The sequence below is a fragment of the Chiroxiphia lanceolata genome, chromosome 26, assembly GCF_009829145.1.
Source record: "Chiroxiphia lanceolata isolate bChiLan1 chromosome 26, bChiLan1.pri, whole genome shotgun sequence".
Classification (NCBI taxonomy): domain Eukaryota; kingdom Metazoa; phylum Chordata; class Aves; order Passeriformes; family Pipridae; genus Chiroxiphia; species Chiroxiphia lanceolata.
This window is the reverse complement of record NC_045662.1, coordinates 1,523,933-1,550,191: the sequence shown is the minus strand read 5'-3', so window position 1 is coordinate 1,550,191 and position 26,259 is coordinate 1,523,933. Positions and strand designations below refer to the sequence as shown.

The following is a 26,259-nucleotide window of genomic DNA, read 5'->3' as shown; positions in this document are numbered from 1 at the left end:
TGGTGGGACAGGGACATCATCCTCCTGGAGGGGACAGGGACAGCCTCCCCCACGGGCCCTGCCGTCACCGGTGCCGTGGCCCTGCCGGGGCTTTCCTCCCTCCCCGGGGCTGTCTGGGGCGCTGTGCGGGCCGTGGGATCCCCACGGCCATCGATGTGGTCCCACGCTGCAGCCCCCCCTCCCGCGCCAGGCCCACGGGTGGGGGGTGTCCCGCGTGGGACCCCCCCCTTCACCCCACGCCACCGTGCAGCCACAGCGGGTCCCCCAGGGTGCCCCACGGCGGTCTCGGTGCCAGAGCCACACGCAGGTCGCGGTGCGGGTCCCTCGGCCCCGTGTTCCCCCCGCACCCCTCCCCTCCTTTCCCCAGGACGGGGCGGGACCCCCGGGAGTCACAGACCACGCCCACTACATAGACCACGCCCACCCCAATACATCATCCAACTCAATAGACCACGCCCATCAGGGTCCCGCCCCTTTTCAAGACTCGCCCTCCCCCCTGAAACCACGCCCCCTTCTCCCCGGCGAGCGCGCCCTTCGGCAGGCCACTCCCCCAAGAAGCTGTTTTGCATGACCACGCCCATTTTTAGAAAAGCCCCACGCCCCACCCATCCAAATCGTTCGGCTTTAGGCCACGCCCACTTCCGCAGGCCACGCCCCTTTCCTAACTCCCAGTCTGCCTCCCCTCACCAAACCACGCCCCCTAACACAAACCACGCCCCCTTCCTCCGCCAAACGCTCTTTCCAACCTCTCCCTCACTCCCAGCCATCCCTCACTCTCTGCCATCCCTCACTCTCTGCCATTTCTCCTCCCCTCACCAAACCCCGCCCCCTCCCTAAACCCCGCCCACTTTCCTTCCCCTCCAAACGCGCCCTTCTCAAACCACCCCCTCCTTCCCCGAGACCACGCCTCTTCCTTAACCCCGCCCCCTCAGGCCCCGCCCCGCCCCTCCTCGCGCCGTTCCCGACATGCCGCGCGCGCGGAAGGGGCGGTGCCGCCGCCGCAGCCGCGCCTTTTCCGTGAGGGCGGCGAGGCGGAGGAGCGGCAAGATGGCGGCGGCGGCCGTGCTGGAGCTGCAGCGCGCGCAGTCCCTGCTCTCCACCGACCGCGAGGCCTCCATCGGCATCCTGCACTCCATCGGTGAGCGCCCCGGCAACCGCCGCGCCCCACGCCCCGCGCCCGCAACGCGCCTGCAACGCGCCCCCCCCGGCGCCCCGCGCCGCTGCTGACTCACCGTGCGGGCAGCGCGGCCTTGGGCCCGACCCGCTCCGCGCCGCGGGGCTATGGAGGAGTCGGAGCCGGCGCTGTGTGAGCGTTGATGTGTGAGGGGGTGCTCGGGCTGTGCCGGTTCGCGGGGGGTTCGCGTTGCGGTGCCGCGGCCGCGCTGAAGGGCGGGCGGCGAGGGCTCCTCCTGCAGCTCTGGAATTCCCTGTAAACCCTCTCACCGCCGCACACGCTGAGCCTTGAGGGGATTTTTCGTTGTACCGCGGCTCGGTTTGAACTCCTCACCGGAGAACTTCACCCCGTGTTCGCTCTGCTCGTCCCTGGCGGGTGCTGGTGACACCCCGTGCCCTGGGCGTTTATTGGAGGTGTTGAAGGGGTTGTCGATGATTTGGGGGTAAGAGAGTGGAGAGCCCTCGAAACCGGTGCAAAAGCACTAACGCCTTAATTCTTGTGCCGTGCGGGGGCTCTGCGGAGGTGCCGTGACCCGCTGTCACCCCGCCGTGCCGGGACAAGCTTTCCCGGTGCTCGTGTCCGGGCTCGGAGGGGCTGTCAGGGCTTTAGGAGTTGTTTGTGCCTCCCTCGGTGTTCTGCTCATTGTTTAGGGGTTGGTGTTCTCAAGTCCCGTTGGGCCGGGTCAGGCTCGGTCAGGACAGCCCCAGCTGTGGGTCGGGGGATCAGGAGCAGCCCGGAGTGTCGTGCGATGCTCTTCTCCTTGAGAGCAAAGTTCCCTCTCTTTGGGCACCACACTGGGTTAGAGGGGCTGAGAGCCATAGTCTGGGCTCCTGGAGGGTTTAGTCCCCTCAGAGCTGGGATTTTGGCTCTGTTTGTGGGGAAGTTGGAGGGATTCCCTGCTCTGGGGGTGGTGGCAGGGAAGGAAAGGGATAACTCATGAATTGGTGCTTCTGGGTGTCATTTGGCCCTTTACCTGCCCGGGAGCAGAGTCACTCACCTGGCACAGAGTGTAGTGGCACTGCCAGCAGCTGTGACACCTGAGTGAGGGGGGGCATACTCACCTGTCAGAGATGGTGTTGTGCTGCATTTCATCCACAGGATCTCAGCTTAACACACAGAGCAGCACCATTAGCAATCCCAGAGTGGGATAACCCCGGAAATCCCATTAAATGCCCTTTATTTGGTTCTGTGGCTCTGGTGTGTGGTGGTGTCTGTAAATGCCACTTGCACAGCTGGACAAACTGAATGAGACTGTTCAGAGCTGGGATTGCAGTGGGGTCTGTCAGCTGTGATACCCTCATGGAGCATAGGCAAAGCTCTGCAAACTGAATTTAAACTTCCCACAGAACCTGCCCCCCTGACCTCTCGGGCTGGGCCGAACTCACCGGTGCCTGTGGGATCAGCTCCTGCTTTTGGGCACCTCTCCAGGAGCTGACCAGCAGGGATTGTCCTCTGGAGCAGCACCAAAGCAACTTTTCCTGTGTTTTTTTTCCCCAGTGAAACGTGATGTCCAGGAGAACGATGAGGAAGCAGTGCAAGTCAAGGAGCAGAGCATCCTGGAGCTGGCATCACTACTGGCCAAGACTGGGCAGGCAGAAGGTGAGTCTGAGATCCAGCTGAGCTGACAGGAGGTACTGCAGCCAGTGGGTTTAGTCTCATTATTTATGGGACAGCAGGAAAAGTAGCTTTTGGCAGGGAATGTTTTCTCAGAGACAGGACAGAAACTAAACTAAAAAAACCCTGAAAAAATAAATAAACAACATAAAATGTTAATCTTGTGCTGCTTGTCCCAGTGTCCCAAATGATGCTGCTGTACAGTTCAGTCTGTGACCCTTGGATGTGTTGATCTTTTAGTACAAGTGATTAAAGTTTTGTTAAGTCGTTATGTTTGGGATGAGAAGTGTCTCCTGATTGGTTTTTAATTACCTCAGAGCCTTGTTTCAAATGGGAAAGTTTGTCCCATAAAGTCCTTTGTCTCCAGCAGCTTCCCTCACAATTAATTGATTTATCTGCTGGGCCATGACATCAGCAAAGCCTGCCCAGCTCCACATGGGAGCAGGATGGGACAGTCCCTCCATTGTGAGGGGACAGAGATGGAGTTGAGTTCTCTGTTCAGTGATTATTTAGAATCTGTTCCTGTCCTCTGTTTCCTCAGGGCAGGGGGTTGGTTATTTTGCACTCAGCAGTTTGGGGTTGTCTTTGTGCCTTTTTTGGGGGCACTTTTCACCTGGAGCATTGCAGGAGCTGTCACACCGTGTCGGTGTTCCCTGGCCAGGCTGCAGCCCTGGGGTTTCTGCCTGTGCACAGCAGTGGGTCAGGGGGAGGAGTGGAAGGTGTGTGTGCTCTTGAGTCTGGCACTGGTGGGGAAAGCAGCCCAGCAGGAGGTTTAATCACACTGGAATTGGACTGGGACACCAGAGCTGACACTGGGAAGGCTCAGTGAGGGCTCAGGGAGCTGCTGATCCAGAGCACAGTTTATATTTGTTGGGGAACTACCCCCTGGTGTCCCACTGTCCAGCCTTTTGAAACATCTCTTTGACTGGGCCATTTAAGTGCTCTGCCCATATCCACAGGTGTTTTGAGCATTCCAGACCCCAACCCCACTGTGGATCCCATTTAAAGGGGCTGGGGACGGGAGGTGATTGTCCCTGAGAGCAGTGCTGGAAACAAAGGTGCTGTTCGTGTCCCTTCACTCAGGTGTGCACCTCTGATTCCTGCTGGGAGCTCCTTCCAGAGCCTCTGGGGAACAATAAACCCTTCCAGCCCAGGATTCCTGCAGGAAGGCCTGGAGCAGGACAAAGGAAGCTGCTGTACAAGTGCCCCTTTCCTAATTGAAGTCAGTCAGCTCAGTGTGGGTGTCACTGTGCCAGTGCCCTTTGCACTCTGCTGTTTACTCATGTAGAAAAAAACCAAACATGGTTCTGCCCCTGCACCAAGGGAGATGTGAGTGTTTGGGCCAAAAAGGGGGAAACCATCACCAGGGTCTCCTCAGGTCAGTGTGGGATGTGCTGCTGGGGAGCAGAACTGGGAGCAGAGTCCATGTGGCCTCCTCATCTCTGCAGAGCTTGGAGTAGTCTTGAGTTTAAGTGGAAGTTTTACACCAGTATAAAGAACTCCAAGGTTTTCTGAGAGGGTGGGCAGCTAATAGATTTATTTCTTTTTAAGGGGAAGGCTAAGAAATTGTAAATAACAACCTTAACCCATCAAACTCAGGGTTATGAAGGAGCAAACTTGAAATGTATTTGCAGGGTGTTAGAGAGAACACTGAACTGCAGAGTGATTTTGTTCTGGGTAGAAGAAAATTAATGTGGTGACATTAACAGGCCAGTTGTGTGTGTGTAGATGGGAGTGGGATCAGCAGGATGTGCTTTCTGGAGATGTGGTGGAGCTGGGGGGGAAGGGATGGGTACCCCAGCTTGGGGCTGTGCTGGTGCTGTGGGAGAGGCTCTGTCACCTTCCCTTCCTGTCACTTTTCCAGGTTTAGTTTTAGCAAGTGGTGACAGGTGACAGGTTTGAGGTGTTGCAGTGCCCAATATCCCTAGAGGTGGCTATTGGGAAGAAATCCTTCCCTGTGAGGGTGGGGAGGCCCTGGCACAGGTTACCCAGAGAAGCTGAGGCTGCCCCTGGATCCCTGGAAGTGTCCAAGGCCAGGTTGGACGGGGCTTGGAGCAACCTGGGCTGGTGGAAGGTGTCCCTGCCCAGGGCAGGGGTGGCACTGGATGGGCTTTAAGGTCCCTTCCAACCATTCCATGATTCCATGACTCTGCTGAATTGCAGCCTTTGTTTAGAAAAACAACAGTAATACCAGTGACCCTCTTCAATCCTGTATCCTTATCAAGCAGATAAACTCACAGATCAATTCCTTTTTTTTTGTGACAGTTCTAGGGTTTTATAGAATTGGAATAACTCGGATCAGGAATTTGGATCCATGATGTGTGAGCTCATGGAAGCACTTTCCCCGAGGATGAGCAGCAAGGCTTAATTTTCCAGAGCTGCTGCTCATCACTTCTCCAGAGCTGTCAATCACACCCCTTTACCAGGCATTGCATTCACTTGAAAAAAATAAAATCCTAAAAATAGTTGATAGTTATGTTGGTAGGGAAGAGAAATTTCTGTGGGAACTTTGATCCCGTGTGACTGAACTTGTAGTTTGCAGAGTGCACAGCTGGATTCCAGCTGTTGACTTGGGTTTCTCCTGAGTTCTGAGGCAGCTGCAGAGCACATCAGTGGAAAGGTTGGACACATCCTGCATTATGTTTCACCTGATTTTTCTTTTTTTCTTCTAAAGTTCCTGTGGGGAGGAGTATGTTGGGCACTAAAGCCATGATTCCACTGGTCCTGAGGGGCTGGGGTAGCACAGGGCTGCACGGGAGGAGGTGCTTGGGAGTGGTTGAGAGCTGATGGATCCAGAGCCCCCCTTCCCAGCTCACATCCTGATCCCTGGGAGTGGCTCTGTGCAGAACTGAGGTGCTGGAAGGAGCTGTGTGCTGCTGTCGTGGGGGTTTGTTTGCTGTGTGTGAAACCAAAGTGTTTGGCTTGGGTTCAGATGATTGGGATTTGCATCCATGAGTGGTACTGGGGGTTAAATGGACCTCAGAACAGGAGTGGTGTGGGTGAAGTGGGACAGCAGATATCAGTTCCTTGTGGAATCAAAGCTGGGCACTGTAAGGGCTTAGATATTAAAGCAGCTGTACCTTAGTTCTAGAAAAACTTGCCCATGTGTGCTCTGGCAGAGAGAAAGTCAAACTTTTATGAAGGCCAAGGCCTGACAGAGCATCTTGTTTTGTTCCCTGTTCCAAGTATTTAATTGTGGAAGGATTCAGGGTCTCTTGCACTGCAGTTTGGGAATGAGGCTGCTCTGAAGATCCAGGGCACACCCCAGATAAGTTCTGTTTGTTCTAAATCTGCACTTTGAGATGTTTGAAAATGTCAGTACAACATCATTCCAGGGCCTAAAGGGGCTCCAGGAGAGCTGGAGAGGGATGTGGGACAAGGGCCTGGAGGGACAGGACAAGGGGGAATGGCTTCCCACTGCCAGAGGGCAGGGTTAGGTGGATATTGGGAAGAAATTCCTCCCTGTGAGGGTGGTAAGACCCTGGCACAGGTTGCCCAGAGAAGCTGAGGCTGCCCCTGGATCCCTGAAGTGTCCAAGGCCAGGTTGGATGGGGCTTGGAGCAACCTGGGCTGGTGGAAGGTGTCCCTGCCCATGGCAGGGGTGGCACTGGATGAGCTTTAAGGTCCCTTCCAACCCAAACTATTCCATGATCACTATCAGTGATTGGATTGGAAAAAACTGGGTTCCACTTCTTAGGAGTGTGAGACATGAATTGTATCAGACTTGGTTAAACTTAAAATAAATAGGTTGAAAAAGTAAAAAATATGAGGAATAATTTTTAGATATTAGTAAGATATTCTCATGACAATTACTTTGCATTACTGCTAAATGAAATAAGGAAGAAACCTTGTTTTCATTTGTTTTTATTGGAATCCTCCCAAACTGAAATCCTCCTGATACTCCCCCATATACCAATTGAAATAAAATTAGTCTCTTATTTTAGTTCTGATTTGATACCAGTTTGATACAGAGTATATTGCAGATTCCTGAATTAGTCATTGAAAGTCTTCATTTGATTTTTCTTTTATTACTGTTGAATCTTGTAAACGCAGTGGTGTGAGATCCACCTGATATTTGGGTGAGACTCAGAAATCTGGGGCAAATAACTGTGATTTCAGTGTAAACCCCTCTGCTGATGAGTCAGCACTGAATCCTGCTCTGCTGGAAGATCATCTTCCCAGACTGTAAACAGCCCTGGCTGGGACCTGCCCCGCTGGCCACGTGTTGTTTGTTGTGGGAGACTTTTCACTTGTGCAATTCCAACAGGTCACTCCCAGGGTGACACTGACTCCTGGAGCTGCTGTGCCCTGACAGCCACATTCCTGCTCTCTGGGAATGACACTTTAAAGACAGACTTTTCTTCTTAAAGACAGACTTTTCCTTCTTCCACCTCTTCTAAAGACTCAGTTTATAGCTTAAAATATACCTATTACGAGCAGAAATGTGAGGTAAGAGCTAATCAGGTAAAGGTGTGGCTGGAGTGTTAAGGAATGTCATTTTCCAGCAGTTGGAGTGTTAAGGAATGTCATTTTCCAGCAGTTGGAGTGTTAAGGAATGTCATTTTCCAGCAGTTGGAGTGTTAAGGAATGTCATTTTCCAGCAGTTGGAGTGTTAAGGAATGTCATTTTCCAGCAGTTGGAGTGTTAAGGAATGTCATTTTCCAGCAGTTGGAGTGTTAAGGAATGTCATTTTCCAGCAGTTGGAACAGGGAGTGTATCCGACTTCCTGGGTCTAGCATCAAACTGAGATCATAAAAACACATTTAAACCACAAACTCCATTTTACAGAGAAATCTCAAAGCATTTGGCAGATTCTTACATTTTTAGAAGGTGCCTGAGGCAGAAGTAGTTCCAGCTGGTGGTAAGTGGGGAGCTGCAGCACCAGGCAGTGTGGGTGAGGCTGGAGCCCCCTGTTTGCTGCAGGTGACATTTATCACTGTGTCCTGTGGAAATAACATGGAGAAACTGCCTGTTTGGTGGAATAAACGCTGTGTGCAGACCAGTCAGCAGCTCTTGGCTCTTGTATTTCATGGTTTGGGTTTGTTTTTTCTCCAGAGCTGGGAGGACTCCTGAGGTATATCCTGCCCTTCTTGAACCGCGTCACCAAAGCCAAGGCCGCCCAATTAGTCCGGTCCCTGCTCGACCTGTTCCTTGACATGGAGGCAGGCACAGGACAGGAGGTGAGGCTGCAGATCCAGCAGCAATTCCAGCTGTTCCTCAAAAGCTGCAATACCCTTATCTGACCTAGTTTGCTTCGCACTCAAGAATTATTCGTGTCACTTAAATGCACTTGGATGTATTTTATAAATAAAACATCAGATGATTTGATTCACAACCATGTTTTTCTGCTGCAGGTTAGGAGTGGTTCCCACCCTGTCTTAGGTTTGTGTTGTTTCCTCAAGTTGGGCCGGGTTGGATATTAGGGAAAATTTCTTCATGGAAGGGGTTGTCCAGGCGTGGCACAGTCCCCACCCTGGAGGGATTTGAAAGATGTGTGGATGTGGCGTCTGGGGACATGGGTCAGTGGTTGCCATTCTGGGGGAATGCTTAGACTCAATCTTTGGGGTCTTCTCCAACCTAAATGATTTTAGGTACAGCATTAGGAGTATTTTATAGCGTGGTCAGTGTTGGGGATGTGAGAGATGCTCCACCTGCTCCAGGGAGCCGGGGCCAGGAAAGGTGGGCCTGGTGTGGGATGGCACAGAGGAGCTGTCCAGGAGCTGCTGGGGTTCAGTGGTCAGTGTTACTCAGCATCTTCCACCTGGAGACACAGTGGGGGAGGTGTTTGAGTCCACAGAGGCATGAAAGTTACTCCTGAGTGGGAGTGGAAAGAGTTTTACAGGTGTAAACTGTGTCAGTGGATGAACTTCTCCACAGAAAACCCAGGATAGTCTAACACAGCCCACAGTCAGGATTCAGTCTGTTCTCATCAGCTCCCTAGGACACAGTTTTTTGTTGTTTGGGGTCTTTCCCCACTCTTTGGTTATTTGAGAATGGGATAAGAACAGGAGCAACTTATAAGTGCTGAGGAGCCACTCCCAAGCAGCACTGACCTGCAGTGGGCTGTACTGGCACACCAGTCCCTTAGGTGGAAAAGGGAGACAGGAGCAGCAGATCAAGGACAAAACCCACATAAGACCTGCAGACAGGGACTGACAGACTGCAGGGTTGATTTGGTTCTGCCATGCTGAGGGGCAGGTGATGTTCTCATTAGCCAAATTAGCACAGAACCATCACCTTTCAGTGCAGGTAACACAGGAAATGTTCCATTTGCTGATTAGAAAAACAGCTGTTTTGTTTTTGCTGTTTGTGCCTTCTGTGTGATGTTACCATAAATGGTGACAGAATGTTTTGCCCCCCTTTAGCAGAAGGGGTCAGGAAGTGGGGTGGGATGTGCAGGTGAGAGAAGAGGGAAATCCTTAAATCATCAGGAGATGAGCAGCTTCAGACTCTTCTAAAGTTAACTTGGTGTAAAGGACAATATTTAGGTGCAGTTGCAAAAGGGATTGGAATAACAGCAATGGAAATAGGACCCAATGAGTCAAAATTATTAATTTTCAAGCATATTCCAAACCCAAAACCTTAAGGAATGGTGACATCTAACCTACGAGGTTCCTGATGCAGCAGTCCTGAATCCTTTCAGAAGTGTTCCAAGGGACTTTTGCTTCCTTGGTGTTGAGAAGACTCCCAGGAGCCCAGTAAAGCAATGAAATTGGAGGTTTCTCCAGCTCCTAATGCTCCAGCCATCACTGGGCAATAAATTGAAACCTCATAATGGCTTTTTATAAAATGTTCACATTTAATAAGCAGTGAGGAGGAGCCGACAAGTCCTGCTCCGGAGCTGTGCTCCAGAGATCCTGGGAAAAGGATTTCCTGAGCCTGGCACCTCAGGATGACTTATATATTATAGGCCACTGCTAAACCCTCTTCTAACTGAGGTGGGACACCACTGCTTTTATTCATCAAGGGAGTCTCAGCCTTAAAAAAAAAAAACCCTCGAGAAGCCACTGCTGTGCTTTGAATGGGGCACCCAGCGGCACCAGCTGGCTCCTGGCACCCAAAACAGAACCTGGCACCTCTGCTGCTTTGTACTGCTAAAGGTCTAGGCCCTAAAACACCTGCAATTTGTTTTCCTTTATTGAAAATAGCATAGTTGTGAGGTTAAACTTGTTAGTGCCTCCCCCCAAATGCCTCTGAACGACACCTTTGGTGTCGTTCGGAGGCATTTGGGGGGAGGCACTAACAAGGAAAGCTTTTAGCCTTGCCTGGTTAACCTTGACTTTTAGGCTGGACTAATTTCCTTCTGCTCCCTTTAAGGTGGACCTGTGTTTAGAGTGTATTGAATGGGCCAAATCAGAGAAGAGGACTTTCCTACGCCAGACTCTGGAGGTAGGTTACTAGATCCCAAACCCCTGTAGGTCACATCGTCCCTTTAATCAGATTTAACACCTGTCAAAAGTAGAGGACTTGTGTGTGTGTTGTCTTTGTGTGTGTGTCTCGTGGGTGGGCATTAATTACACTGAAATTAGTGGTTCTTCTCAAAAAAAAAAAAAAAAAAAGGCAGGGTTTTGTCCACAACTTGACAAATATAGATTAATTTTGGTGAAGTCTGTGCAGATGAGAACGTCCAAAGTTTCATTTTACAAAATAAATCTGTTCTGGCTTTCCTCACAGCAGTTCCTTTTCTGTTCTCCAGGCCAGGCTGGTCTCTCTCTACTTCGACACCAAGATGTACCAAGAAGCTTTGCAACTAGGTGAGGCTCCCACTAGATGGTGGTAGTAGATCTCTGCTTTTAAATGACTCTTGACAAGGGAAACCACGGGCTGGGTCATGTTCCTTGATAAGTTTTGTAGGATTTGGCTGTTAACTCCTCAGTGCTGTGTCAGTTCTACCATCTGTTGCTGTAGCTGGGTGATAACAGCTCTTAGAGATGTCTTTGTTCTCGTTGTTTCACCATCCTCACCCATCTCACCTGGTCTCAAGGCCAGGTTGGACGAGGCTTGGAGCAATCTGGACTAGTGGAAAGTGTCCCTGCCCGTGGTAGGAGGTGGAATGAGATGAGCTTTAAGGCCCCTTCCAACCTAAACCATTCCAGGATTCTGTGACTTATTAATTACAAATAATTTTGGAGGCTGTATCCAGTTGAAGGCTGGAGTTTGGCTGCTGCTGGAACATGCTGGAATACACTGCTGTGGTCAGGCTGAAGGGAGAAAGCAGCTTTTTGTCCCGTTGCTCAAGCACAACCCCAGGAAAGCAGTGGTAGTGCTGGGAGATGGCAGAACCTCTGTGTGTGTCCTTAGACCAGCTCTGGTGAGGTGCTGTAAGGACTTCATTTGCTCCTGCACCACCTGAGATGGTCGTTAACCACACGAACTCCTGCTCTGCCCCAAAGCAGAGTGAGGCAGGTCATCTTACAGCTCCCCTGCTGCCTTTTAAATGCTCATTTTGGAAATGACAGTTTAAGCTGTGAGTGAAGTTTAAGCTGTGAGTGAGGTTTAAGGTGGCTGAGGGGTGTTAGCACAGCAGTGTGGCAGAGCAGGGCTGAGGGGTGACTGCATGGACACAGTGCTCACCTGGGACCCACAACTTCTGAACCTGAGTGGTGGCATGAGCTGTGTCATGTCCAGAGTCACCTGGGGGACTTGTGTCTGATCAGAATACCAAGTTAAGTGCTGTTGTACATGGAATTCAGGATAGAGTTAGAACTAATTTGCATACAGAAATGTAATGAACTCAGGTTTAAACTGATCAGAGGCCACACTCCAAAGCTGTGCTTAACGAGTTTAATCCCTTGGGGGGTGGTGGGACTTGGGGACTTGGGAAGGCCTGTACCTCTAGGACAGCCCCTGTGATGCTCTCCTGAGGGGTCAGTGTTGTGTCCATGGCTGTGGGGGGTCAGGGTAAGCAGGGAGTATCTCTGGGATGTTTTTGGGATAATCTGTTCTTTTCTACCCAATAATGCAGTTTCAGATCTACTTTTCAGCCCCTGAGAACAGCAAGGGAGGAGGAGGTGCTCATCTCTGCTCACCCTAAGTTACCTCTTGGTTTAGTGGGGGGAAAGAAGGAGACAAGTTTTCTCCAAGACTGGCTCATTCTGTCCTCACAAGGCTTTGATGTGCCAGCTTATCTTGGCATCCTTTAGCCTGTCCATTCCCACCTCCTACATTTGCCCTGTAAATATCCTGTGCTTAAAGCATTCCTTCCTCATCCCATGATCTTAGGAGATGCTTAAAAATCCTCAAGTCTCACCTTTAGGGCCCTGGTTTGAGAGCAGCAGGTCCCAGAGCTGTTGTCCTTCCCCTCTCCCAGGCTCCCAGCTCCTGCGGGAATTGAAGAAGATGGATGACAAGGCACTGCTGGTGGAAGTGCAGCTGTTAGAGAGCAAGACTTACCATGCCCTGAGCAACCTGCCAAAAGCAAGAGCAGCCTTAACCTCGGCACGGACCACGGCCAATGCCATCTACTGTCCCCCCAAGCTGCAGGCAGCGCTGGACATGCAGTCAGGTGAGGCCTCCAGGAGAAAGGGGGCATCCAGGACTCCTCCTGGCACATCAGTGACTCGTCCTGAAGGGAATAATGGAAAATGATGCTCGGTGGGACCTCAAGCTGCCCACCCGTCTCCCCAGTTCCCATGACATTGCTCCTGACACTTGTGTTGCCAGCCCAGTTTTGATAACCCCCAGTGGTGGATGGTCTGTCACCTCCCCAGGCACTGCAGCATTACACCGTGTTCCTGACCCATTACACAGTCCTGACCCAATTTACAGGCACTTACCTGAAGTGCCCCAAACTTGTCTTTCTTAAAATGTCCTCATAAGAGAGGGCAGGGATGTTATTCTGATAAGAGATGAGGGAAAGGGGGCACAGGATTCCCTTTGCTGAGTACCACTGAGCAACCAAATTGTTCTGTCCTCTTCCAGTTATGTCCAGAATGACCTCTGGTTTGTCCCTCCCACAGGTATTATCCATGCAGCAGAAGAGAAGGACTGGAAAACAGCCTATTCATATTTCTATGAGGCATTTGAGGGAAATGATTCAATTGACAACCCCAAAGCCATCACTGCGCTGAAGTACATGTTGCTGTGCAAAATCATGCTGAACAGGTACGTGGCAAATGGTGCTGAGAAGGACATCCCTGCATTTCCAGGGGATGTTTATAAGGTTCTGAGTTCTAATGAGGGAACTCAAGCAGTGTCTGCTTTATCACCTAATCAATGCTTCTCAGATGGTGTTATTTGAACTGTAGTAATTTGCTGTCAGTTGGGAATTTTGGAGGCACTCTGAGGTTTAAGCTGACCTTGTTGCTGAATAAATGCTCTGTTCCCTTCCTCCCCTCTCTAGCCCAGAAGATGTGCAAGCATTAGTGAGTGGGAAGCTTGCTCTGCGGTATGCAGGAAGACAGGTATAGAAACTTAATCCTTCCTATCTTCCTCTTATCTCTCAGAATACTGGGTTATTCTTTTTGTCAAACACTTTGGTCTTTTCATACCAAAATGCCACTCCTGAGTGAAATCCAGAACTGATTAAATTACCAAGAATCATTACCAGTAGTCAGTTGCCTTCAAGGGAATTCCAGTGATTTTCACAACCTGAGAACCTGGGGGGTTCATTTCATTTGCCCTGTTTTTCTCCTCCCTTCATGAACCACAAACTGCCCAATGGCATCAGGGCCTCGTGTCCCAGCCCAGCAGGTTGAGTCCTGGGGGGCTGTGAGGTGGAAGGAGTTGTTAAATCTTCTGTTCGTTCTGGCATGTGAATGTGCCAGGATGGGAATGCTTCTCCTAAATTAAATCCAGGGATGCTTATCGAGTGTACTACAGTGCCAGAAACCAGGTGTGCCAGGGCCAGGCTGGGAGCCTCCTGCCCTTGGGGCTGTGCTCAGGCTGGTCTGTGCTCTCACTGCCCACAGGGGATTGGGAATTACCAGAGGAGGTCGGTGGGGAAGAGTCTGGTGTGGGGATATCCCTCCTGGAGCAGGAAGGGCAGCCCTAATCCTGCCTCATCCCCTTCCCCAGACTGCCAGCTGGTTGGAGGCTCCTTTCCAGAGCAGGAGGGGCAGCTGGGTGGGAGATCCTGGGTATTGTCCAAACTGTCCTGCTGAGACAGCCACGATCAGCAGTTCCTGCAGCAGCTGGGGAACAGCATGGGGAGCCCTGGGGTCAGCTCAGTGGGAACTGTGGAATATCCTGAGTTGGAAGGGACTCACAAAGATCACCAAGTCCAACTCCTGGCTCTGCACAGGACAATCCCAAAAAGAAAGGGGGCAGCAGAAGCCTGGGCCTTGTGCACCAGAGCCACGTCCTGGGCACTGTTCTGCTGTTCCTTGGTGTTGTTACCCACCAAGGTTTCTCTTTGGGGGAAATGAGGTTGGGGCTGAGGTTCTTGCTTTGTTCCAGCAATTAATGGGTAGACAAGAAGATGCTGTCCCTGGTGGGGTGTCCCTGGGACTGCTGCTGGGCCCCTGCCACCCAATAGAGGAGATGTGGCCATGCTGAAGGGAAGGAACTCAGCCTGAGGGCTGAAAATGGCCACCTTCATTTAGCAAGTGCCTAACGGGGCATTTTCCTTAAAAACAGTGTCAAACTTGCTCCCAGCCTGCAGCTGGTGATCTCAGACCTGCACAACTTGGGTGCTTTGTGGGGCTGGTTCCACACCGTGTCCTGCAGCTGCTGGACACGTTCCCCCCTCAGCAGCTGCTCTGCCTTGTGGCAGTGACACTCCCAGGGCTCTGTAGCACAAGGAACATTCCTGGTTTCCTGCTTAAGCACGTTCCCAGGATACTGCACAGTTTGCATAATCTCAGTGAGAGAAGATTCCAGAAAGAAATAACCTCTTTTTGGTCTTCTTTCCCCGCAGACAGAAGCACTAAAATGCGTGGCACAGGCCAGCAAGAACCGGTCGCTGGCAGATTTTGAAAAGGTGAGACAGCAAATGGGGCCTGGCTGGACAAAAACCAGTCAGAAATGGCAGGTTTGGAAAGCTGTAGGAACTGCTACATCCCACAGCAGGAAACCATGGAAACATTGATAGAAAACAAGAGTGCACCAAGCAAATACCCCTCAATAATCAACCGGTTTGCTTTTCTCAGTGTGGGGGTAAACTTGTTTGAACCTGGTTTTTTTTAACTTTTTATATTTGGAGAGCCAACTCAGAAGCAGTTTTCCTTTTGGTGCTGTTCACTGGGCTGTGTATCCTCCTGAAATTTTCCCTGGCTCCAGCAAGAATAGCCACAGAAGATTCCCATGTCAGGAGCCAATCCTGCTGCGTGTGAAGCAGAGATTTGGGCTTATGTGAGGATGAAAAAAGCTTGAAAGGCTGCTGGGCTGTCATGACCTCCTGGCTTTTAGCTAAGTTTGGGGTTGGATTAGCCATGATACTGTGCTGGGCAGGGAGGGGAGGGGGTTTCATCCTCAGAGAACCTGTTCTACCTCAACTATTTCTTCCACAGGCCCTGACAGACTATAAGGTGGAGCTCAGGGACGACCCCATCATAAACACTCACTTGGCCAAGCTCTATGATAATTTATTGGAACAGAACCTGATCAGAGTCATTGAACCCTTCTCCAGAGTACAGGTAAATGTTTCCAGCAGCACATCCAGCTGGTGCCTCTGTCCCCTGCTGCTGGGGGGGTGAGGGACTTGTTTCCTCATGGAATACTCCTTACTCAGAGCTACTCAGCACTTCAGAGCTCAGGGTTCATCGTGTTCAGCTGAAAAAATGGTCAGGAGGGGGCTGAGACCTTTGGAAAACCACATTCCAGAGTCACTGGCCTTTCCACCTGTTTCCCTTTTGCTTGCTGAAAGGCGACTGGCTTTGGACCCTGAAGGTAACAGTGTTTTTCTTTGATGAGCTCTGACAGGGTGTGGGCAAAGCTGCCACGTCTTTGAGATGAAATATTTCATGTTTCAGAGTGAAAGGGCTTTAGGTGTCCAGTCCACCTTCAGTTAAAATTAGACACAAAGGACCTGAAGCTGCAGAGAGGACAAAGCCACTGCAGATTTTTAGCCCAGAGCATTTCCAGGCCCTTGAGCTGTTCCAAAGAGCCCCAAACCTCTGTGTTCTGTGTCCAAAGTGCAGCGAAAGATTTACCTGACTCTGTTGGTCTCTCTTGTAGATTGAACACATATCCAGCCTCATCAAGCTCTCAAAGGTAAGAACCTCACTAGAAATCAGTGGCACATCTTAAAAGGGCAGAGGAATTGGGGTTAAATGGCATTTGCCACTGGGAACTAAACAAGAAGTGTGACAGATGAGCTCCACAGCATTCCCAGGCAAATATCCCCTTGGGAATTCAGCTTTAACATGGGCAGTTCCTGGGAGGCATCAAGTCTTTCTGTCTCTAGACTTTGCTGTAACATCCCCTTCCCTTACATGGGTTTTACTCCCTCTCTTGGCACTTGCTTTTTATTGGAGACAGATTTTCCTCTGCTGTAGGAACAGCTCCTGTCCTGACTGGCTCAGTCTTCCCTGCTGCCCTGGGTTTAATCCCCTGAGCATACCCAGGGGAACCTTTCTTAGACCTTTAAAATCCAGGATCCAGCTAATCACCCTGCAGTGTCATCAAGGCTGTGACTGTCACACTGACTGTTGCAATAACTGCTTTACAGATAATCCCAGCCAGATTAAGTTTTAGGGAAATCCAGTGTAATCCCAGGAAGTTGCATCCCAGAGTGCTGCTGTCGTGTCCTGGCAGTGAGGGCAGAGGTTTGGACGTGAGCTGAGCTCAGCTTTGTGGTCACAGTCACAGGAATCACTGAGGTTGGAAAAGGCCTCTGACATCAAGTCCAACTGTTCCCCCAGCACTGCCAAGGCCACCACTGACCCATGTCCCCAAGGGCCACATCCATGTGGCTTTTAAACCCCTCCAGGGATGGGGATTCTCCTGTTGCCCAGGGCTGGACAACCCTCTCCATGAAGAAATTTTTCCAGCCCAAACCTCTCCTGGCACACAGTTTTTTCCTAGACCAGCCCTTGGTGTTTAACACATCCTTAATATTTGGAGTAAAAGCTGCTCTGCAGCTCTTTAACTGCAGCTGTGTCCCCTCTGCCCAAGGAGCTGGAGAGGAGCTGCCTCCCATGGGCCTGCTTGGTGCTGGGTGGATTAAATAAAACTTGACCTAATCCTTGCTGAACTGAGCTAGAATGTTCCAGATCCCCTGAGGAGTAAAGCCTGTCTGAAGTGGCAGATTCAGCATCATCTGTGGAACAAGGAGGCAGGACATTCTGGGTTTTCTCCTCATTAAAAGCTGCTCCTTAATTTCCTGAGGCATCTAAAGCATGTGGTAGCATCCAGGCCTGTCCTGACATTCAGTGAGGAAGTAGCTGCTCTTGAGCAGTGCTCATGTCCCACCAAGGCTGAGTGTGGAGCAGCAAAATTCACATGTTTTTATGTGTTTCTGGGAGACTTTTGATTTCTCTGCTTCAATTTCAGGCTGAGGTAGAAAGGAAGCTGTCACAGATGATCTTGGACAAGAAGTTTCATGGTGAGTCTCTGCATCCCTCAGTCCTGAGTGCCTTGGTGCCTGTGTGTGTACAGTGCTTGGACTCCTCTTCCTCCTCTGAACCCTGGGGGTGCTCAGCCCCCCTGCTCAGCTCAGGTGACAGCCAGGGAGGCTCTTCTGCTTCTCCATCTGCCTTCTTTAAGCCCAAGGATTGATTTTTCACTAATCAGGAGCACTGTTGGGTTCTCCTGTGCTGTGAGAGCATCCAAGGAGGGTGTGGGACCCCCAGGTGGACTCTTGCCCCGTGGAGCTGCCTGGGCTGTGGTCACCTTTCCCAGGTGGTTTGTATCCAGAGTGTTCTGTTGGAAGGGGCACTCCCATGGCACAGGAGGTGCTCTGGGTCAGCTGGGCCCACAGCAGAGGTGCTGCCCTAGTGATCCCTCAAGGAAGCAGCTCTGCTGTGGTTATATTGTCCCTGTGTCAATCAGCAAGGCCCCTGGATCTGGCTGAGGGAGGGGAAGCTGGAAGCAGCACGCTGGGCATAGAACACTCCGGAAGGACAGAGCCCACCTGGCACCTGGGAACAGTCCCATTATAGACCAGCTCCTTTTTAGCCTTGCTCCAGTGCTGGGCTGATCCATCCAGCTGGGCACAGGGCAGGGGCAGGGAGCTTGTAGGGAATGAGCTTCTCCTGGATGGCTTCTCAGGCTGTTCCCTGGGATGTATTTTTTTCCTGGGAATGCTGATGCAGTCCTGACCAAAATCAGCCAGTCCAGCGCAACACACGAGCCCTTCCCAGACCCTGGGCGTTTCTGGGGTAGATCCCTGATTTTGTACTGTTGGAAGACGTGACCCATGGAGCATCCCAGTGCTAAAGGCAGCTTGTTCCCACAGGAATCCTCGACCAGGGCGAGGGCGTCCTGATCATCTTCGACGAGCCCCCGGTAGACAAAACTTACGAGGCCGCCCTCGAGACGATCCAGAACATGAGCAAAGTAGTGGATTCGCTCTACAACAAAGCCAAGAAGTTGACATAGGTGAGTGGGGCCTCTCCAGGCTCACAGAGCTCCATCCCCATCACTCCCAGGCTGTGTCCCCGAGCCTTGTTCCCTCTCCTCTCGAGTGACGTGGCTCTGTTTTCTCTTTGCAGAGTTGAATTTGCTAGCTGTCATTTGGAGAGTGTGTGTGACAGGAGAGTGAAACCTTTGGGAAAATGTTAGGAGACTTTTTTTTTTTTTTTTTTTTTTCCTTCTTCTTCTTCTTCTTTGTTCTACTTTTCGCTCGGAAAGTTTTTAAACTTCCTCATCCGGTGCATCTTGTATTCCAGACGATGCGTGTTCCAGTTTCCATGTAATCTTTACTGGCCGAACTTTGTATCTGGGGGGGGAAATATTGTTTAAACAAAGAGGGTATTCTAAATAAAAGGAAAAAGGCTTACACTACCTAAACATGTGCTTTCCACTTCCTGAGGGACGGCAGAGTTCAGCAGGGACAGCGTTTTGTTACCAGTAGGTGCCCAAATCCAGTTTGTTTCCTCTCCTCCACCCTGAAACCGGAGCTGTGCTGGTGGAGCACGAGCAGCCAACTCGATTCCATTTGTACTGAACCAAACCAACCCAAAATGTACAGACTGCTGGTTTATTTTTCAAGCCTCAAGGCCTCAGCCCCCCCGGGAAGCAGCTCCAGGGAGGTTTTCCTGCAGGACGGAGCTGTCGGGGTCCCCCCGGCCCCGCTCTGGGCGGAGGGGCCGGCGCAGGTTCCCCTGAGCCTGACTTTGCATGCTCTTGTTTGCAGATAGACTAGGTTTTAAATGTTTTCTCCCTCCCCACCTGCACTGGTAGGAAGAGCAGGTGACCCTGACTGTCCACATTTACTCTGCTGCATCAGTGTTTGATTTTTGTTCCCCATCTGATGTGGGACAGCTTGGCCCTCTGGAATAGCCCAGTGCAGCTCGCTGGGAGCTTCCTCCTTAGTCCCAAAGTCATGTGGGGGGTGGAGCACGGTGTATTCCAGCATGTTCCATTTTCTGGTGAGGTTTCCAGTAGGTTTTAATGCCATTTGGGCAGTGTAAGCTTCTGCATCTCTGTCCTGCTCATCTTTATTTCTCCTTTTCCCTCTGTCTCTTTTTCCCTCTCCATGTTTTTCTTACAAAATTTATATTTTGTATAAGGATTCTGTTTTATCAGGAAATACTCTGCCTTCACGCTGACTCTTAGACTGGCTGATTTTTCCCTTTTCTGTTCACATTTTGACCTCTTCTGACCTTATATTTTATTTTATTATTCTTAATTTCCATCTCCTCCAGTCAGTCGCTGTTTGGGTTTTTGGCACCATCAATATCAAATGTACAAACGGTTCTTGCTAACCAACACCAGGTATATCTGATGTTCAGATGAGTTCCAATAAAGAATTTTTTTTTCAAAAACTTCTGTCTCCTGTTTTCAGCCACTGAGGCACATCCTGGGCACATGGGGGGCACGTTTTTTTTCCCTTAGGGAAGGGTGGGATCATCCCCTCACCAAAGCATCATTGGGATTGGTATTTGGAGACACCAAATGTGAGGGGTCGTGTTGGAGACAGCATCACTAAAGATTTGTGCATTGTGACCTGTTCCTGGCACAACTCCTGAGTTCTACTGAATTAAGTATATTATAATAATAATGGGGGGCTCATGAAAAGAAAGGAAAGGGATTTTTTTATGCTGGTTGATAGTGACAGGACAAGGGGGAATGGCTTCCCACTGCCAGAGGGCAGGGATAGATGGGATATTGGGAAGAAACCCTTCCCTGTGAGGGTGGGGAGGCCCTGGCACAGGTTGCCCAGAGAAGCTGTGGCTGCCCCTGGATCCCTGGAAGTGTCCAAGGCCAGGTTGGACGGGGCTTGGAGCAACCTGGGCTGGTGGAAGGTGTCCCTGCCCATGGCAGGGGGTGGCACTGGATGGGCTTTAAGGTCCCTTCCAACCCAACCCTTTCCATTATTATTATTCTTAAAAATCAATAAGATCTGGCCTCTGGGTCCTCCAGCCATTCCTGAAAGTGCCCTGATGCCATATTGGAGTCTCACACTACAGGGCCAGGCCAGGATTCCTCTTCAGGCTGGGGAGGGTTTTTAGGGTGTCATTGATGCGATGTCTTGAATTTCCATGTCTGAAACCCACACAGCTGGGACACCAGATGGTGTCCCTGCACCACCAACCTGCCCTCAGAGGCAGGAAAAGGTGAAGCATTTCACTCTGCTCTCACTCAGGGCTTGGGCTGCAGGGAAGTGCAGTTTTAGTTTTAATAGTTCTATTTTTAAGCTATAAGTAACTCATAAAATACTTCCCCAAAGCAGCTCTGGCCAGTTCACCATAATGCCACTGAAGTGTTTTCCCTGGGGATGCATCCCTGGGGATGGGACTTGCTGATGCACCTTGCAAATTGTGGGTGAGGGAAGGGAAATTCATTCGTGGAAGTAGAGCTGGAGCTGGTGGACAGGCACGGGCAGGGCTGGGATAGAGAAAGGTGGGGATGGCTTTGAAGTCATGGAATCCCCGAATGGTTTGGGTTGGAAGGGACCTTAAAGCCCATCCAGTGCCACCCCTGCCATGGGCAGGGACACCTTCCACCAGCCCAGGTTGCTCCAAGCCCCATCCAACCTGGCCTTGGACACTTCCAGGGATCCAGGGGCAGCCACAGCTTCTCTGGGCAACCTGTGCCAGGGCCTCCCCACCCTCAGAGGGAAGAATTTTTTCCAAATATCCCATCTAAATCTCCCCTCCTTCAGCTACAGTCCTGTGTGTTCTTGCTGCAAATGATGTCCAGCTCTGGCCATCGTCCCTCAGCAGGGACAGAATTGGTCCTGACCCCACAGGTGACGATGGGGGAGCAGACAGACCCCTGTGCTGGAGGCTGAGAGGACCCAACCAGGAGCCAGGATGATGCAGCAGGTCTGTGGTGACACCAGCTCAGCTGCCTTATGAGGGATCAAGGAGGTTTAATGACACTTTAGTCAGGGTTTTCCCAGGTGCCTCCAAGCATATTAAAATGAGGGCCAAAACCAACCTCAAATGGTAGAGCCTGTTGTTAAACCCTTTCGGCTTAAAATTAATAAAGCTGAAAATAAAAGCAGGGTGTTGCTGTCACACCCAGGCCTTCTGTGCTGCTCAGATCCAGGGGATGTTTTTAATGGACAAAGGGAATTCTCAGTGACAGCAGTGCCCAGACTGGGCCTTCACTGTCCTCCTCCATGATGCAGCAAAGTCTCCAGAGCTGTTTGAGAGGAGGACGTGCAGAGTCCTGACCTTCCCTTAAAAACCAGCTCCCCCAGAGCGTTGGATGCCCTTTGAAGGACGGGCAGTTTTTTGGGTGCTCTGGGACAGGTCCATCCTCATGGGAGATTTTGGGATTTTTTTGGACATTCCCGTGCTATGGGAGGGGGATCCGCAACCGTAGCTCTGGGGCGGGGCATAAATCAGTATAAATGAGTTTGGGTCATTAGTGAAGCCCTGGCGGGCGCAGGGACAAGCCCGACCTCTCCCTGTCCCGATGCCCGGGCCGGAGGGTCCCCCGGGGGCAGCCCCGGTCCCCGTGCCCGGAGCCGCCTCTGAGTGTCGCTGCAGGTCGCGCCGAGCCCGGGGTTGGCCGGTGGCTCCCGGAGCCACCGCAGCTCCTGTCCCTGCGGGAAGGAGGGTCCCGGTCCCGGTCCCGGCGATGGGGGGACGGCGGTGGCGGCAGCTCCAACCGGGGCCGGGCAGAGCGTTCCCACGGAACCCGCCCGGCCTCGGAACGCGGTACCGGGCAGGGACGTGCCCCAGGACCCTCGGGGCCAGCGGCGACCCCCGGCCCGGAGCTGGGGGAGGCATCACCGGGGTGCGGGTCCAGGGCGCGGGTCCAGGGGGCGGGGGGCGGGTGTCGGCAGAGGAGGGTTTTAAATCTTAATTTTGAGATTTTTTTGAAAATAATTTCCGTTGTTATTTCACTCTCTCCCCCCGGCCCTGCCCGGCCCTGCCCGCGGGATCGGCGGGGGCCGCGACCACCGGGACCCCAACCCGGGGCCGCCCGGGGGGCGGGGCCGGGGCGAGGGGGCGGGGCCTCCGTCATTCGGAGAAACGCGATGTGCGCGGTGTGGGCGTGGCCCTGTGCCATAGGGGCGGGGCCAAACCATATAGGGAATATCGGGGCGTGGTCTGCGCGATATGGGCGTGGCCTCAGCCGAGAGGGGCGTGACCGAACCCATTCGTGACATACGGAGGCGTGGTCTGTGCTGTGTGGGCGTGGCCTGATAGCCGGGGGGGGCGTGACCAATCACGATGAAGGAGACGGAGATGGGCGTGGCCTGGGCTGGTAGGGGCGGGGTCTCTCCCATTCGTGGTCATGCGGGGGGCGTGGCCTGTGCGGGTGGGGGCGTGTCCTCCCCGTTGCCGCGGCGGGCGCACGTGGCGGGGCGGGGCGGGGCGGTGGGGGCGGCGGGCGCGCGCACTGCGCCGGCGGGAGCGCGCGCGGCGCGGGGCGGGTCCGGGCGCGGCGCTGAGCGGCGGCGTCGGCGGCGGCGGAGCAGCGAGAGCGGGTCCGGCCGGGCCGGGCCGGGCCGGGGCCGGGGCCGCGGGGCCGGGGGCCGCGGGGGCCGGGGGCGGGCGGCGGCGGGGGCCCCGCCGGGGCGGCCGGCGCCATGGGCACGGTGCTGTCGCTGTCGCCGAGCTACCGGAAGGCCCCGCTGTTCGAGGAGGGGGCGGCCACGGTGGGGCACTACACGGCGGTGCAGAACAGCAAGAACGCGAAGGAGAAGGGCCTGAAGCGGCACTCGCTGATCTCGGTGCTGCCCTGGAAGCGCATCGCCGCCGTCTCCGCCAAGAAGAAGAGCTCCAAGAAGGTGCAGCCCAACGGCGGCTACCAGAGCAACGTGACCCACCTCAACAACGAGAACCTGAAGAAGTCGCTCTCCTGCGCCAACCTCGCCACCTTCGCCCCCCCGCCGCCCCCCGCCGCCGCCGCCGCCCTCGCCTCGGCGCAGAAGGTGCCCCCGGCCGCGCCCGCCGCCGCCGCCGCCACCCCGCGCAGGGTCGTGGTGCAGGCGAGCACCAGCGAGCTGCTGCGCTGCCTCGGCGAGTTCCTGTGCCGCCGCTGCTACCGCCTGAAGCACCTCTCGCCCACCGACCCCGTGCTCTGGCTGCGCTCCGTGGACCGCTCGCTGCTGCTGCAGGGCTGGCAGGACCAGGGCTTCATCACGCCCGCCAACGTGGTCTTCCTCTACATGCTGTGCCGGGACGTCATCTCGGCCGAGGTGGCCACCGACCACGAACTGCAGGCAGTGCTGCTCACCTGCCTGTACCTCTCCTACTCCTACATGGGCAACGAGATCTCCTACCCGCTGAAGCCCTTCCTGGTGGAGAGCTGTAAGGAGGCCTTCTGGGACCGCTGCCTCTCCATCATCGACCTCATGAGCCCCAAGATGCTGCAGGTCAACGCCGACCCGCACTACTTCACCCAGGTCTTCGCCGACCTCAAGAAGGAGAGCGGCTCCGAGGAGAAGGGCCGGCTGCTCATCGGCCTCGACCGGTGAGCGCCCGCCGCCCCCCGCGCCCCCCGGACACGCCGCGCCCGCCCGGCCCGGAGCCGCTTCCCGGGGGGATTTGCCCGGCGGGGAAGGGCGGGAGGTGCCGCCGCTCCCCCATCCACTCTGGGGGGGTCACGGGGGGCTCGGACCGGAGCGCAGACCCCCGGTTCTCCCCCCTGCGCCGCCGCTTTTCCAGCCGCCGCCCCCTCCCCGCGCCGCGGGCCCGGGGATGCTGCGGCTCCGCCGCCGGATTGATCCCAGCAAATCGTGGATGGAGAGGGGGAAAAGAACCCCCCCACAACCTCCCGGGAGCGGAGCGGGGCTCCGCGGGGCCGGTCACCGCATCACCGAGCCCAGGTAGCGGGGGAAAGGAGGAAACAAAAAAAAAAGGAAAAAAAGAAAAAAGGAAAAAAATTCCTCTAAAGGCTCCAGCGGAGGCGGCTGAACCGGCCCGGTCGGGACTCACCGGGACAGAGACGCGGGCACGGCCCGGGGACCCCCCACCCCCATCTCCCCCCGTCCCCCCCACCCCCTCCTTTATTTATTTTCTTTGAAGAGACTCGAATTCCCGAGCGGGTCCGGGTGACGGGAATCACCGCTACTGTTCATGAGATCAATGTGAAATGTCTTGTTCCCATCGTGCACTGATCATGAGTATTGTGTAAAGGATCTACTTGAGTGTGCAAGCAAAGGGGAGCCGCCACATGCTGCTATATGAATTCTTCTAGAACAAACCCAACGAACTGCAAAACCTGCGGGGGGGAAAGAGAGAAAAAAAAAAAAAAACAACCCTTCTTTCTTCTGTCATTGTTGCTTTTCCAGTGGTTACTGCGCATGCAAAACGGGAGCATTTTGTGTCTTCAGATGAAAAAAAAAAAAAGGAAAAAACGCATAAAAAAATAATAATCAAAAGAAAAAAAAAAAAAACCTTAACGAGAGATGGCTGTAAAATTACACCCATGCACAAAGACCCAACACCACCCCGACACCGCAGTCTCAGCCGGTATTCCCGTATCAGGCCTGGGGACTGAGACCTTCTTTTTGGGTTTTATCATCATTTTTTTCTCCGTGTGCTCAGTTCTAGTTTAGTTCTGGTCCATCGGGCGTTAAACTGGCGAACGAGAGGGAGAAATAACGTGCCATTTACTTTTATTTTTTTGATTTTTTTTTCACTTGAAGCTCTTCATGGCTGTACATTGGACCCTGCTAATGATACATGTGTACGTACGTTTTTTTAGTGCAATCTCTTCTGTAGATCTTTGTTGACCAAATTGGTGGGTATTGTTACTTATTAATTTATATTTGTCTCATTTTGTATGTATGTGTATAGTGTGTTTGTAAGTATGTGTGGTTTATAACCCGACCGACTGTGTCATGGGGCTCAGTGTGCCTGTAATTTAATCCCCTCCCCTTATTTTTATTTATTTTTGTACTGTGCTGATTAAATAAAAATGCACTGACCATCCATTACACGGCAGTGGCTCGTGGCCGAGTCTTTTCTGCGCTCCCACCCCTCCATTGGCAACGCTGGGAATGGGATTTGTGTTGACGACAGAGGGTTTTAAAGCAGCTTTAATCACGTTATCAGCCCCGGGGTCGCCCCACGGTGGGAGAGCAGCAGGTCCAGGAGCAGCCAGAGGGGGAAAATCGGGATACTGGGACACCAAAACACCACATTCCCTCCGAGCATCATCATCTCTGCAGAAACAGGCACGGCCATGGTGGGATGCAACTAATTGCTTTTTTTTTTATTATTTATTACAGTGAATTATGTAAACAAAACCCAGGTCCATTATAGTAGGTATTTTTTTTCTTTTACACATTAAAATATCAGCGATTTAAAATAATAATAATAAAAAAAAAGGTTCATTGCATTATCGCCCCCGGCTGAGAATCAGATTCAATTTAGAAATAGTTAATTTATGGGAAAACCAGGAATATATATATTTTATATATTTTTATATATATATATATATATAAAACCAGAGCAGGAACAGATAATATATTTTATAAAGACATCTCATCACATACAATATTGCCATCTCATGGTGACAGAAATTCCCTAAGCCTGTGCTGTGCTGCCGTCCATCCCGATTCCAAACAACCATTCCACTGGGAGGGAAAGTGGATAAAAGTGCTGATTAAAATCCTGCCACTGCCTGGCCGGGGTTAGTGCGGGGGGGCCTCTGCACCGGGACAGCGAAGCGAGAAGTGCAAATCCAAAGGCACGGCAAGGCCGGGGATGTTCCCTCTGGAGCTGGGCTGTCCCACGGAGTTGCTCCTCCCGAGGAGCTGAGGTGGGATGAGAGGAGGTGTTGGAGGGCCCGTGGTGGTCCCGAGCGTGCGTGGGGACAGTCATGGGGACAGTTGTGGGGACACTCGTGGGGACAGTCATGGGGACAGTTGTGGGGACACTCATGGGGACAGTCATGGGGACAGTCGTGGGGACACTCGTGGGGACGCTCATGGGGACACTCATGGGGACACTCATGGG

At 52.7% G+C, this 26,259-nt stretch overlaps 3 protein-coding genes across 4 annotated transcripts in view; 2 read left to right on the top strand and 1 right to left on the bottom strand.

Annotated features, from left to right (window-relative positions):
• Window positions 1-978: 978 nt before the first annotated feature.
• PSMD11 (proteasome 26S subunit, non-ATPase 11) lies at window positions 979-19,656 on the top strand. Of its 2 annotated transcripts, none has more exons than XM_032711479.1 (14): window positions 979-1,138; window positions 2,672-2,773; window positions 7,844-7,968; window positions 10,106-10,177; window positions 10,485-10,542; window positions 12,099-12,293; window positions 12,748-12,892; window positions 13,131-13,191; window positions 14,646-14,708; window positions 15,238-15,363; window positions 15,905-15,940; window positions 17,222-17,273; window positions 18,126-18,268; window positions 18,382-19,656. In XM_032711479.1, exons 1-13 carry the CDS (start codon window positions 1,048-1,050, stop codon window positions 18,266-18,268), a joined length of 1,269 nt encoding a protein of 422 aa, XP_032567370.1. In that variant the 5' UTR covers window positions 979-1,047; the 3' UTR covers window positions 18,382-19,656. The 2 variants fall into 2 exon arrangements, with proteins under 2 accessions (XP_032567370.1, XP_032567371.1); XM_032711480.1 differs by lacking the exon at window positions 979-1,138 and adding an exon at window positions 1,221-1,306.
• A 3,072-nt stretch (window positions 19,657-22,728) lies between these two features.
• Window positions 22,729-25,235, top strand: CDK5R1 (cyclin dependent kinase 5 regulatory subunit 1). Its single transcript, XM_032711485.1, has one exon. The coding sequence runs from the start codon at window positions 22,881-22,883 to the stop codon at window positions 23,769-23,771; it is 891 nt and encodes a 296-aa protein (XP_032567376.1). The 5' UTR covers window positions 22,729-22,880; the 3' UTR covers window positions 23,772-25,235.
• The window catches only part of MYO1D (myosin ID), a 148,587-nt gene continuing 147,489 nt past the window's right edge, over window positions 25,162-26,259 (bottom strand). Inside the window, exon 22 of the mRNA XM_032711465.1 lies at window positions 25,162-25,463. Coding sequence (XP_032567356.1) covers window positions 25,187-25,463 — 277 coding nt within the window. The 3' untranslated portion in view covers window positions 25,162-25,186. The remainder of the gene's footprint in view (window positions 25,464-26,259) is intronic.